General features: G+C 46.5%; 3 protein-coding genes across 5 annotated transcripts in view; 1 reads left to right on the forward strand and 2 right to left on the reverse strand.

Annotated features, from left to right (window-relative positions):
* Window positions 1–13,777, forward strand: part of CLCN6 (chloride voltage-gated channel 6) — a 45,652-nt gene that overhangs the window by 17,652 nt on the left and 14,223 nt on the right. For all 3 annotated transcript variants that reach the window (XR_010467424.1, XR_010467425.1, XR_010467426.1), the window contains exon 23: window positions 12,916–13,183. The gene's annotated coding sequence lies outside the window, so the exon portion shown is untranslated. The remainder of the gene's footprint in view (window positions 1–12,915; window positions 13,184–13,777) is intronic.
* On the reverse strand, window positions 3,069–5,501 carry BNP (natriuretic peptides A-like). Its single transcript, NM_001282844.1, is given in 3 exon segments — window positions 3,069–3,295; window positions 3,518–3,803; window positions 5,291–5,501. Coding segments are annotated over 3 exon segments (423 nt in total). The 5' UTR covers window positions 5,411–5,501; the 3' UTR covers window positions 3,069–3,278.
* LOC102089527 (natriuretic peptides B-like) lies at window positions 9,069–9,774 on the reverse strand. The gene is made up of 2 exons (XM_005514240.3): window positions 9,648–9,774; window positions 9,069–9,569 (listed from the first exon to the last, which is right to left on the reverse strand). The coding sequence occupies exons 1-2, from the start codon at window positions 9,756–9,758 to the stop codon at window positions 9,069–9,071; spliced, it is 612 nt and encodes a 203-aa protein (XP_005514297.2). The 5' UTR covers window positions 9,759–9,774.

Here is a 13,777-nt window from a genome sequence, read left to right on the forward strand (position 1 = left end):
TGAAGAATTTGGTGTTGTTCAGTGAGATTTTTATTTGTCTTTGCTGACAGGATCCAGGCTGCCTCCGTTAGCGTGTGTGTGTACACACGGGTGTGTAATGCGCAGCACACACAGCACGAAGCTGAACATGGCTGCGCTCCTGTGAGGAACAGAGAACGAAGCTGCTCTTGTTGTCCAGGGTGCTGAAGCGTTTCTCAGCGGCGATGGGATGTAACGCAGATGGAATCCGCCGCTAGGAAAACAAAATAAAGGCGTTATATAACCTCCTGTTTATGAAGGGCAAGTTGTACTGTTGAGGGGGGAGCTGATGTGCTAGGAACCAGTCAGACTAATTAATTTTGTCCAGATAGCATGATTGGTGAGTCAGGACTCAAACTACTACAAGCAATCAATAAAAAGGACCGAAAGTCGACTGTTTCTGGTTGCCAGCAGTGAGGTCCAAGAGCCCATCTTGTGGTCTTATCCTGCCTTTTTCTTTCACTCTGGTGTTTTCCTTCTCACTGTGAAACACACCAACCAGACCATTTTCTAGAAGAGGCTCATGCCTTACGGTGTAATTACTGCGTTTCAAAGGAAAGAAAGCTGCTGAATTATGCGCTGCCAGTCAGGGTTACTGCCAGAAGCTATTAGGAAGCAAGTCTGAAGTCTGGCCTTGCAGAACGTAGCAAATGTCATTAGAGCTGAGTGGAGGGTGTTAGCCTGGTCCTTCCCTGATCTCACTGAGATATTCCTTCCTTTGCCCAATGAGCACGATAGCACTTGGATACATCCTGGGTGCTGTGTTGGGGGGGTTGCTTGAGATTTATAAAGCACTCTGCTGTCTGACAGGGTGGAGGAGGGCAAGATTTCAGGACCCTGCCCCATGCTCAGTGCTGAATAGTTACTTGGAACATAATCTGCATTAGCTCTCTTTGACAGCAACACCAGAAGAAATAAAAGGCTGTCAGGTTAGCGCCTGGTTTATATATGGGACAACAGGACTGTCTTTTAGAGTCTTTTGAGCCACAAACACAAGTCCAAGCTGCTGCAAAGTAAGGTGGAGCATGAACACGTCATGCATCCCATGCTGTGGTAACCCCTTGTGCCTCTTTTCTTCCCCTGCTGGAAAGGTCAGCCTGCTGACCCTTGGTGAAGAGCAGAGCTGTGGCACTTGCCATTGATACTGTTGGGTCCCAGTGCATGCGGCTGTTCTGTGACACACATGATTAATGAATTAATTTGCTAGCTGGCTCCAAGATCCTTCATTTCTGCACCCACAGGCTGAAATTCCTGGATTTGCTGGAAGCCAGTTCCCAGTAGAGCCTTTTGTGTTTTCTATATGTGCCCTCTGGGCCACAGTCCGTACCCTCTTCAGACAGTAACACATGGAGTTCTAAAGAGACACTTCACTTTCGGATGTCCTTGGTTTAGTCTGCATGTTTGGGACTGGCTGTTTCCAGCACTGTTTCCTGCTCTCTGATCCAGCTCTCACACCACACCGGTAGCTTTGCTTGTCCTTGGGGGTGATGCTCGTTACCTGCAGAGCGAATGTGAGTTTCTCTCATTCAGCTTTTCCAAGTGCTCGTTTCTGTGTGCAGTCTTACTCTGACCTGGCTGTGAGATTTCCCTGGGGGAGCTTTACAGCTCACTGTGTTTATGGGAGTAGCAGTAAAAATCCAGCCACAGAGATGCTTTTTTCCTAGATTGCCTGCTCACAATTAGGTTCTCCCAGACCGCAGGGTCTATTAACATGCTGTCTGCAAGCCAATACAGACTTATTCCACCGGGAACTGGCTTGCTGTTAATACTGGACCCACCTGGCTCTAGGTCAGGCTGCGCCAACTCTTCTTGCCGTTTTTAGCACATTCCACTGCACTCATTAGTGTTTTGTGCCTTGAGGGGCTGACAGGGAGGGACAATGTACAGTGTCTATGCAAGTTTTGCTTGACTGGGTAAAATTCAGCTCCAGCAAGGGCTGTTATTGTTAGAGTAGGAGCATTGTTTTTACTTTCCTTTATAGCAGCACATGGGAAGTCAGAATTAGATGTCTGCAGTTGAGTCTATCCTGGTGCTGCTGTGTTCTTAGGTGCTGAATGAGCTTTCTGGGGTGCTCATTTGCTGGGAATGAGACCCAAAATTAGATGCTCAACACAGTTTCTAGTGCTACGTGCAATCACAGGATAGTTACGTTAAGCCTGGGCTCAATGCCATTGCTGTAGCTGACTTGGAAATCCAGGCAATTTGGTTCTCGGGGTGCTAACTGAATGTAGTCTTGGCAATATAACCCCATTTGGGGTGGGGTAGGATGTGGTTTGTGCCAAATTCAGATCACAGATGTGAAATCTAGCTGCAAAGGCTTAAATGAAACCTTTAGGGGATTTGCAGTGTCCCCATTAGCCATGTTTAGGATAACATTGTGAGGGACCATTCCCAGAAAGTGATAAGTGATAAATGTTATGCACAAGCTGCTTTGTAACTAGAGTGATCCTACCTGCCCTCGCATGAGAAATACCATGATAGGGTTCAAACACGTTGAGAATCCATCAAGAAACGCTGGGGATCGGCACCTCAGCCACATGCAGAGTCAGACAAGACACAGTTAATGATGTATCTTTCTGTTGATGCTCGTAACCTTTATTTGGTCAGTGCTAGAAAGCATATACAATGAATTCCCTTTCCTCCCTCTGGTTATCTTGAAAATTGTGGAGTGTTATGATATTTTTCTTATTTATTTTCCTGTAGACTTTGCGTAGATGAGGGATTTGTGTCAGTGGAGTGCGGTTCCCTTGACTGAATAATCGATACCAGCACAAGGACTCTCTTGTTACTGAAACCCCTGTCTATAGGAGGACTCGTATTGGTCTTTCAACATTGAGTAAGCTTTTTTTCCTGTTAATCTGTTATAATTTATTAGCGCAGAGGGAAAACTCTAGTGAAAAACTATTTTGTTTCTACCAAGCTTATACTTTCTTCATCTTATGTAAGTAAGATTCAGCCTCATGGGTACCAAAGTACCAATAAAACCTAGGCTTTTGACTTTAGGAAAATACAAGAAAACTTAATGCAACAGACAGGAGAGAGGTCCAGCATAGATGTCTAACGTGTTAGTTTTATTTAAAGATGGTCTCTTGGTGCTAGAGTAAGAAATGTTCTTTAAAAAAAAGTCAAATAAATAAATAAATAAATAAATAGAAATAGGAATAACTTTCTGTTGGAGAGTTTGGAAAGCATCTGGCTTTCGTCTTGGGAGGAACAGGTACTGTAAAGCATTCTTCAAAGTAGGGTCTAGGGAGGTTGTCCTAATTCTTCCTGGGACCTGCAAACCAAACATGAAATAAATGTTACTAGAATCTGTTTCTCAGTATATACCACTACTGTCAGCAGTGGTTTTACTGACCAAATAAATAGACATAGGGTTTCTTTTGAAAAAATGATACTAGCTTAGACTAAAATTAATTCCTTTATCAAATTGTCTTATTGACAACTTAAATGAAAACATGCTCGTGTGTCACAGTGGAACGGCTTAGGCAGGACTCACCGTTGCAACCCATTCCGCTCAGGGAACCGATTCTATCAATTCTCCTCCCGAAGCAGCCAGAATCTCTCATCATCCTGGGCATCTGCAGTCCCCGCAGTCTCTTGAGGAAGGGGTCCCTGTAGGACAGAGGGGTGCTGGGTGCGAGCCTGGGTTCAGCCTTCTGCTCCTCACTGTCATCTGTGAGTTCTGGGGGCATCTCCTCCTGGGTTTTGGGCTCTTGCAGGTCAGGATTGGACTCCAGGGCTTCAATCATTGCAAACTTATTCTCCAGTTTTTCCAGCAGAGCCTGTAAGAGAAGGATTAATTTCATCACAGTCCTACTTCTCTGGTCATTTACTAGCTGTTAGAGTCATCCATTCTGCGTTCATCAATGGTCCCATAGCCACCCTCGGGGAGACTGTCAGGTTAGATCCCTTGGTTGCCGGTGGCACTTGGGCTCTGTGCTCTGCAGTAAATCCCTCTTCACAATTATTCTACCTATGGGAATCTCTAGCTGAGTGCTGATTGAAGCTGCTTGCTGCAGAAATGTATCTTACTGACAAGGTTAGAAGTGCTCTTGGCAGAGAAAAAGAACAAGATCTGAGTTGTACAGGGAGATACTACTCAGCCAACCGATGGCACACAATCTCAAAGTACCTCTGAATCCACAGCCCACTCCCGTGTTCTCAGAAGCTGCCCGCGATGCTGTTTGCCAGCAGCTTGCTTGTCACCCCTGGCTGTTTCAGTGGGCATCACTTGAAGAAGCTCTTGGTGTTTTCGCTAATCTCTGCCCCAGGAGTTACAGGATTGCTGCTCCTAAAGTAACATGCATCCCCCTAAAAATACCTATACGCTAAATTTATGTCTGATGTGTGACTTCTTCCTGGGTACCATTCTCTATAATATTGAAATCTTTGTGTAAGAGGGATCAGAGAACCTCGTCAAGGGCAGCTCAGCCTATTAGAAGAATCTAATTGTCCATCTGCAGAAGCAGGCTGGAGAGGAGAGAGCCTTACGGCTTGCTAGGCAGTGAGTGCGTTTGGAAGCCACTCTCAGCCAGCCGCTGGAGACACGCGGCAGCTCCAGCTTGGGCTGGCACTGTCCTAAGGATTTTAGGAGTTTGTTCTCAGGGTCTGATGCTGCAAGAAGCCGGTCACTGGTCACTGGTGCCAGTCCAAGGAAATGTTTGAGCTTTCAGACTTCATCTTGCAAGACGAGTCTTAAGCTTGTATTTTGCTGCATCAGTGGGTGTTCTCTCTCATTCATTAAAATACGCATGTAGTAATTTCATAGCTCTAGAAGCTTTTCTGGATAAGTCACACTAAATGATCATACTATTTCCCTAGCAACTCTTCTAAAAGTTTGACTTCGGGTGCTCGGCTTTTCCTCCTCATCTCCCATCCACATTCAGCCAGTTCTCTTAAATCCACAAATCTAGAGCCGTATGTTTCCTGTTTATTTTGATAAAGCTACTGTGATGATTTGTTCCCTCTCTGGGATGTTACTCCCAGAAATGTGAATCTTTAAGAGAAAAAGAACTGAAAACCCAAAGCAGACATCCCATAGCATCAGAATTTTGTTTCCCACCGCTACCCCAGAGCTCAGGTGAACCCAGCTCTGGAGGATATTGCTCTGTAGAGCTTCTTTGAACCCCTGTGAAGACCCAGGACTTTGTCCCCCAGCGTGTGATCACCAATATGGCTATCCAATCATGCAAAAGAAAGGCAAAACCACAACCTCACACTCCGCTAAGGACCCCAAAAGTTTAACCTTGCAAAAGGAGAGAGTCCTCACCTCCATGCTGGCCAGTTCTTTGGCTGGGCTGAGGCTGTAGATGGGGTTGGCTCTGCTGGGCTGGAGCTGGATGAGAAGCAGCAAGAAGAAGCCGCAGGAAAACGAGCCTTTAGTGTCCATGGCGCTGGGTTCACTGGGAATAAAGAAGTTCAAGCTGTTTCTTCAGAGATGTCTCTTCAGGTCTCTCTCTTCCTTGTCCTCTCCCTTCTCTTCCGAAGCTCGTCTTTTATACTCTTTGGGTGTGATCTCTGCTTCCTAGGTTATCAGTGGATTTATCTGGGGCACATTCCAGTCCCACTGCAGGCATGCAGCTCTGTCAAGGGAAGATTCCCTTTATTAGCTGTCATTAGGCAGCAGCTGCTGTTGCTGAGGAATGTATGTCACAAGTCAGTGATTTCATGTCACTCCCCCTCCTCTTGATACCAGGCGCTGTGATTACATAGTCCAGTTGGAAATTCTTAGCAATTTTCTTTCAAGAGACCCCTATGGTCAGATTCACGGAGATGGGAAACGACCCTGAAAATGCTCTAAACTCCGCTCATTTTGAAGCTTTCCATAGGGAAATTACCTTTTACAGGGAAAACAGTAAGCTTTTCCGATGAGTATTTGGTGAAGAGTAAAGGCTGAAGATAAAACTGTTTTAGGACACCTAAAGTATTGTGCACACTTTCTTTCCGTATATGGAATATGCACAACCACCGCGTTCCATGAAGTGTGCTGAAAATCCCAGTTTTGGGCCGCTTCCTCTATTGCTGTTGGGGTGATATCACTGTTGAGACCTTGTTGCCAACACCAGAGACGCCTCAATCTGCACCTTGGTACAGACAATAACTTCTAGACGGGCTCCGCAGGGACACCGGGCACCTCCAGCCCCCCCGACAAGTGACTTCGGCACCGTTGCAAAGCACTAGTCTTTATTAACAGCTAAACGTTTAAATCAGTAGGATTTCTTTAAATGTCGATGGTAAGGCTTGACCCTGCGTCAATAAAATTTAAAGAAGAGATGGTCAGATTCAGGAATAATCTTCGTGTGCCGTTGTACAGGAAAGCAACTTGCTGGATGAGAACTTTAGATAAATAGTTTTCGGTGTTATTTAGCAAAGGTTTCAGAATTTGGCCCCAAGGAAGAATGAACGAATTTGTGTATATGTGTGTTTAGCGATGGGTTAAAGTGAAATGTTTAGTTTAATAGATTAAAACCAAAAATATTTGAGGGCTGGAGTTTTCAAGGTGAGCTAAAAACTGCCTATGCTTCAACAAGAAAATACAAAGATACAGATTTGCTGCAAATTCCTCTTGCAGCATCATCTTTGTGCATGTAGTGCAACTAAAAATCAGTCTTTTTTACAGAACTGCAGGAGAGTTCTGCACCATGAAGCAGATTGTTTATCCTGCATTTTCCTAACGTTTCTTGTTATTCTAAATTGAAACAAGAACTAGTATATGAGCAAATTGAATATGTCAGTCTAGTAATAATTTCATTACTTTCAATATGAATATAGACATTGAAAGATTCTCCTGAGTACAGTTTCTTAATAATAATGGAATGATAAAATATTTCTCATGTCTTAAATATCTTCACACAGTGTTTGTGTACAAACATGTGCACACACTGTTCATATGATCAGCTACCAAAATTATACTAGAAAGGGCACTCTCAAGGTTGTGAAGTGAAGCTCAAAACGCTACTTTTTCCTAATATAGCCTGAAGTCAGCCCAACTCTGCGTGCATTCTGAAGTCCTTTTTTATAAGCACACTCCATTTTTCCCTAATACTTTATTTCATCACTACAGTGGAGGCAGTGCTTGTTTTTTGTATTATTCTGTGCCCCAACACATTCTCATTTCATGCTATTCAAATTGTACTTAACAAAGATCTCGATAGCTTTTTTAAATTAACACTCCACACTGCAGTGTCTGTACAGTCTGTATAATTCACTAATTATTTACAAGTACTCTCTTACTGCTGCTCTTGGGTGTGTATGTGTGCGTTTGTGCCAGGGCGTAACTTCATTTTGTAAACTGAGGAAGTGTGAGAAGATAAACCAGAATTATTCATTAATATTGTGTGTTCAATTTAAGATAACTAGGATCTCTTATCGTTTTTTCTTTTCCTTTCACCCTTCTCCCCCTCCCTCCCCTGCTAAGTATTCTCTAGTGCAAAAACACTCTGTAGCTTGATCTGGGTTTTGCCTGAGCGCTCAGCACATCTGTAAAACAACCCCTGGGGCACAATCGCAGCAGCAAGAAACTGAGGAACACGGTATCAGGTGTGAAAAATTAATATTTTGGTTTGACTGATCTGTCCCTGTGAAACAATCTGATATTTTAGGGTTATATTGAATAACCTGGACCCAGAGATACTCCTTTCTTTTACTGCTTTGTTCATTTTCCATCTTCTGCATTCCACAGCAGAGAAATGAGATGGAAGGTCCTGACTTCAGCCTTGACAACGTTATTCTAAGACAAGGAGGTTTCTGTGCACTGTTTCACATACTGTGTGTGGAGGTATGTAGGTGGGATAAAACAGTTGTCTCTGTAGCTCTTGTATTTTCAAAGCCAGATTCTGCTCTCTATTATCAGTCTTGCTGTCCTGCCAGAGCAAACAGAGTGTAAAATGTCGGAACTCAGCTGGATCATTGTTGAAGCTATAAGCTCGCTTGTTTGTTTGCTTGTGGTATTTCAGTATTGTCACCCTGGCAAAGTTAATATGAACGTTAGGCTTTATAGCTCAGTGATGGATACACAAGACCAAGGCTTTACCCATGCTCAGCTGGTTATTTGACTAGTAAAAACTCTGTTGGGAGTCTTCAAAGGGCAGCAGTTTGTTGTAAAAAAGCTCACTGTGACCAGTTTTAGGGTTGGGAAATCGGTGCATTACCCCTGCAGCCTGTGGGATGGGGTTGTGGGGACCTTTCGAGTAGGGTGTTTGGCAAAGCCGGGAGCCTTTCTGCTTGTTCTGGGCTCCTTGCGCTTCACAGCCTTGTCTTGGGAGGCTGGAGGGAGCTCTGCACAAAACCTGTGCAGGAAAGCGAGGGGGCTTTGCTGAAGCCGAGTGACATGAGCTTGGGGGAAAGCGCTCGAGTGAGCTGTGCTGAGCTGGGTTTGGCTGCGCTCTGGACTCGGGCGGGCAGGGCCAAACCCTGGACCCGGGCGGGCAGCAGTCGGAGCCCCGGGCAGGTGGTCGGAGCCCCAGGCGGGCAGCGGGAGCCCCAGGCGGGCAGCGGGAGCCCCAGGCGGGCAGCGGGAGCCCGGCGGGGCCGGCGCTCGGCTCGACTGGCTTCTGTCCCGGGTGCTGAAGGCCCCGCGGCCCCTTCGCCCGCAGCGGCCGCTGCCAAGTGTATTTTTAAAGCGATACTGCCCTTCTGTCCTTAGTGGCACCCCAGCTTGGCACTGGGACCTGTAGGATAGGGGCACGTGTAGGGACGCTACCTGGAATTAACCCCAAGCCCAGTGCCCACCTCCTGGGAGGACTCACAGCTAGCAGCCATTGGGAAAGGCATTCCAGTTCACTGCCACGGTCCCAGAGCTGGCAGCGGTGCCTGACAGTGCCTCTGGACTGATCGTTGTTCTGGAAGGATGCAAACACCACCCTTCCTGCTTCTGCAACCCTCTGGCAAAGGCTTGTCCAGACCGGGTGGGATGCTCTGGTCAAGACCAAGTCCTTAGGGTAGAGGGAGAGGAGCGCTCTGGAGGGGATTTCTTTATCTTCTGACCGTGTGCTATGCCGTGACCGAAAAAACACTCACAAAAGGCAGTGCAGGCTTTGTACAAAAGTTTATTGCTGCATACCCCACCCTCGCAAAGGCTCTGGAGGCTCTGGAAGCGCTTGGGAGCCGGTCCCAGCTTCAGCTTCTCCCTCTTCTCCAGAGACCTGGGAGAGAAGGGCAGAGAGCTGCTGGGAGAGCCGCTCTGAGGCTTTGAGCCCCGTCCTCTCCGCTTTGCAGGACAAGCTCCAGCCTCCCCCGCTCCTGGAGCCACGGGCTCTAACCCGGCACCTATGGGCTTTGTATTTGTTGCATCCCAGCCCCGTCTGCGTGCCAATCCTCTCCATCCTCGTCCCGAAGCAGCTGGAGAAGTGTCTCCGTCTGTAGGAGGAGAGGAGGCTCCTCCACTGGCTCTGCCCCTGGGCTGCCGGGACACCGGGCTCCAGGACACCGGCCTCCGCCCTCGGCAGCTCCCACTCAGAGCCGCCGTCCTCAGCCCTGGCCACCGGCTCGTCTTCCAGGCCCAGTTCCCCTTCCTCCTCCCAGAGCTGCCCCAGCGCCTCCAGGAGGGCCTGGAGAGGGAAGGAGAGGAGATTAGCGCCGGGACAGGTGCGGGTGGCTGCCCTGGGAGCCCCGGCCCGCCCCAGTACCTGCAGGGACCGCAGCTCCGCACCGTGCTCGCTGCCGGAAGGTTGCGCTCCTGCCCATGGCAGGACGAGCAGCAGCAGCGAGGTCCCACAGCACAGAGCCGGCAGCTGCATCCTATTTTATCCTATCCCAGCCTGCTGCTTTGCCCATGGATGTCTCTCCTTATATCTGCACTCTCTGCCCAGAGGGAGCTCAGCTGCCTCCTTCCAGGTCCCCGCAGGAGCTGGAGTGCCCCCCAGCTTCGATAAGGGAACTGGTTACAACTGGCCCCACAGGTGACTCTTGGGGAGAGGGGGGGACCCTGAAAGCAGCAATTCCTCCAGAGGGAGAGAACTGCCCTGAGTCATCTCCTCCCCTCCTGGCTGCACTCAATTCCACCCCCCTCCACTCTCCATCGCTGTAGGGTAGGAGTTGATGCAGTGAAAGGGCCTTGCACTTTCTGCCTATTTGCTCTGCCTCACATCCGCAGGTGCGCAGGAGCTGTCGGCTGGCCCAAGAGGGGGTTGATTTCCCCTCCAAGGGGATGGAGGTGGATAATTTCTTCTCCATGGGAGAGAGAAGTGAGGGGAATTGGGAATTTTCCTCTGTCTGCAGCAGCTCCCAAAAGCTTTTCCTTCTCTGTATGCGTGTTTTTGTGCTATGTGAATAGCCCACATCCTAGATTTGGGTTTGGGAGGTTCATGTGATGACTCTTCTTTCCTTCCTCTGGCATTGGCAGCAGACGCTTCCCTCTATAGCTAAGAGACACTAACCTTTTAGTGGCTTAACTCTACCCTGGGCGATGGTATAGCTGACCACTTTGCTATAAACCTTACTTGGCTCTCCAGCCATGCCCTGGTTACAGCAGTGAATGAGTTACCACCCTCTCCTCATATCCCAACATCTTTCCCACAAATGATGGCAACAACTGTCCCCAACAGCTTGGTTTGGAGTGAGAAATTCCTATGGAAAATATATTGTTTTCAGAGTGCCCAGGGGCCTTGCCCAAAGAAAGAGATTTTGAAGATCTTTGGATTTGGGCTCCCCAGATAGAAGTGTCTGAATTACCAATTTGGTGACTGTAACGGGCTGCCTGTTTGTATGAAACTTTCTCTTATTTTGCCTCAGAGCTTTGCAGAAGTTTCTTATTTACTTTCAGTAAAACTTTCAGCATCTCTCCTGTGTGAGTGGTGGATTTCAACTATAAATGAGCACAATTTACACTGGTCCTGGGGTGCAAATCACGATGACCCTGTTAGATCCTTACAGAAGGCAAGGCAGAGCCCATGGTATCCTGTGGGAACAGCTGCAGACAGGGTCCTTTCAATCACCACCTTGGTAATATTAAAGCAATTACACTCTCTGCCTTGTGCTCCCCCTTGTTTGTAGCCAGTAGACTCATCCATCTCTCTGATTTCAGCTGATGTGCAGTGATTTCTGCTTGGGCCTTCATTTCAGAGACTGTCCTAAAGCTCAGCAGAGCCGAAGAAAGCTTTTCCTCTGAGTTCTGAGGGGTTTGAACCAAGCCATTGTGAACTGCTAGGTGCTGTATGAACAAGCAACAACATACATTGTGTTTTTACATCAATTTCCCTCGTTTTCTTGTCCTTCAGTTCCACAAATCTACCTAAAGCTGACAAAACGTCTTAGATTGGAAGCAAACTAGTAATAGCAGCTGGTGTGGGACAGTGGTTTCTGGATCCAGCAGTCTTAACAGTTGGCGAGTGGTTTTGTATAAAGCATCGCAGCAAAGAAGAATCTGGCAGAGAAATGAGGTGCATGTTTTGAAAGCACAGTATGCGAATGAAGGAAGCTCATGTGTGATGATCGTGTTTTGTTAATATGGAATAAGAGCAGATAGCTAAGGTGAGGATGTGCATCATCCTTGATTTTGTGTGTAGTAAAGACAGACAGGAGTGGAGAGGGATAAAGCAGTGAGAGTGTATAGGATCTGTGTGATGACCAAGGGAAAGAAATACAATTTAGTCCTCTAGTAATAAACTAGGCAGACTTGAGCCTCGGATGAGGCCAAATCTAGATTGCTGCCTAACATTGCTTATAAACAGGTACCCAAAAGCAAACACATTTGAGAAAGATATCTCTATGTTTCTTTCTGTGTAGGAGTAGTTTTATTGCAGACCTTTCTCCTCGGCAGCCGCTGTAATCCTAGTCAGTAAATTCATGCACTGCTGCTCAGTGAAGATGGAAATGACATCGCTAGAGATGAGCTTCCCCAGCTGACCGGCATGCTAACTTCAAAGGTTGGCTTTGATTATTTAAATGCTAATAGGACACAGCAAATTACCTAAAGTACAAACACACCTGGCTTCAGTCCCAGGGATCTAATTATGGAGCCTTTTATGTGAAAGAAATTGTTCTTGCTTTCTGAGAGTGGCTTTTTAAAACATTCGCACAAAATGCCAGGTGATGGGATGGCACATTACCAGCTTAGCCTCTGTGGAGCTGGAGCAGGATTCTGTTCACAAGTGCTCACAGCTCAATCTTCAACCTCCTCTGACCTCTGTTATTTTAACTGCAAATAATTTCAATGACCCATAATTTATGTTAGTGTAGCTGAGTTTGGAAACAGACTGAGGATGTTCAGGAAGCAAACTCTAGTACCACTTACCCTTCATTGTTTTTTTGGTGTTGAAATTTTACCATTAGGAAGTTTTTATGGCAATGAGAATGTACCTGCTCCTAAGGTTACTGAGAGCTGGGAGCAAGCTATCAGGCCCAGGATTATTAGGAATTGATGTAACCTTCCCATTAACACCAACTGTCACAAGATACTAGCTCATTGTCTGACAGCAGAATGTCTCTGGGCTGTGTGGATTGACCTTTCCACCATACGGTGGTCCATTAAAAATCACTCTCTGCTTTCTGGTCTGAGATAGTCAGCTCTTAAATGTTGCAACATGTTTAGGAGCTTTTTGTGCTGATGTCCTTCCTAGAGCAAGTCCATGGCTTCAGAGTGAAAGCTGTATTTTGAAAATAGCATGAGAAGAACAAAGTTTTCTCTAGTTTGGCCCTGAATAGCTCTGCAATGGGTCTTCATTCTATGGGAATGTTGGTTAGAAGGTACAAAACCAAATAATGGAATTTAAGTGATTGAGGCAGGCACAGAAACTAAACCTCGAGCTGCTCTGTGCTGAAGAGCTGAACTGCCAGAGATTCAGAGCACGAGTCTGCTGGTGAACTTGGTTTGCATAGATGTTTGTGCTCCGTGTTGCAGTTTGTATCTGGGGATCCTGTTAGGAATAGGTTTATTACCAGAATATATTCTTCCAGGAGCATCTGTTGTGTGGGCAAGAAAATGGGAGGAGTACAACTGTGCAGCCCATCTGTCCACTCCGGGTGAAAGGCTGGAAGTGAACAGCTGTGCCTTCATTTGTGACCGCCAGTGCGGACACGAGTGTGAGCAGATCTTCCTGATTGCCACGGAGCTGCTTCCAGAGCCCAGCTCTCATCAGCATCGGGATGGCACAGGTGGGATCTTGGCAAACCAGCCTTCCTGCAGAATTCCTTTGGCTCAGGATCTTTGCCAAGTAGCCATTCAGTGAGTAATGGGTTTGCTTAAAAAATAGAACTGGTCAGATACACTTCTTGTATAATCTTGACTTTTTTTCTGGAAAAATGCCTTGGATTGTCTGTGGAAGAATAGTTTAAAAGTCCATTTTGCCAGAAAGTAGCTCTTTTAAATGCTTGTGAATTTTAGTGGATTGTGTCTAACTGCAAACTGGGGCACTGCTTCAGTTTCAGGAACGATCCATGAAAGAATCGCAGCAAAGGCTCCAAGTGAATTCACCAAATTATGGAAACCAGTTTATTGTCTGTGACATAATGAGACTTGTTTATTTATACATTTAGTACACAAATAGTACAAATGTTTTTTGTAATTAAATTTCAGACAGATGTTCACCAATTGTTACTCTGATACAAACAGGCAGTACAGCAATGGTGTGTTCTACTGGCCAGGTAACTCAGGAGAGAGGGGGGATGCAATTTGCTCAGTGCATCATGTAGTAGATGGATTGGTGGAGCAAATGTGAATAAGGGCTGAATATCTCACTGAAAGGCAACAGGTCCTTTGAAACCTCAAAGTCAGGCCTGTCAAGAAAACAGAGGAATAAGTAAAAGAAAGAGAAGCGGA

The sequence above is a fragment of the Columba livia genome, chromosome 21 (assembly GCF_036013475.1).
Source record: "Columba livia isolate bColLiv1 breed racing homer chromosome 21, bColLiv1.pat.W.v2, whole genome shotgun sequence".
NCBI lineage: Eukaryota > Metazoa > Chordata > Aves > Columbiformes > Columbidae > Columba > Columba livia.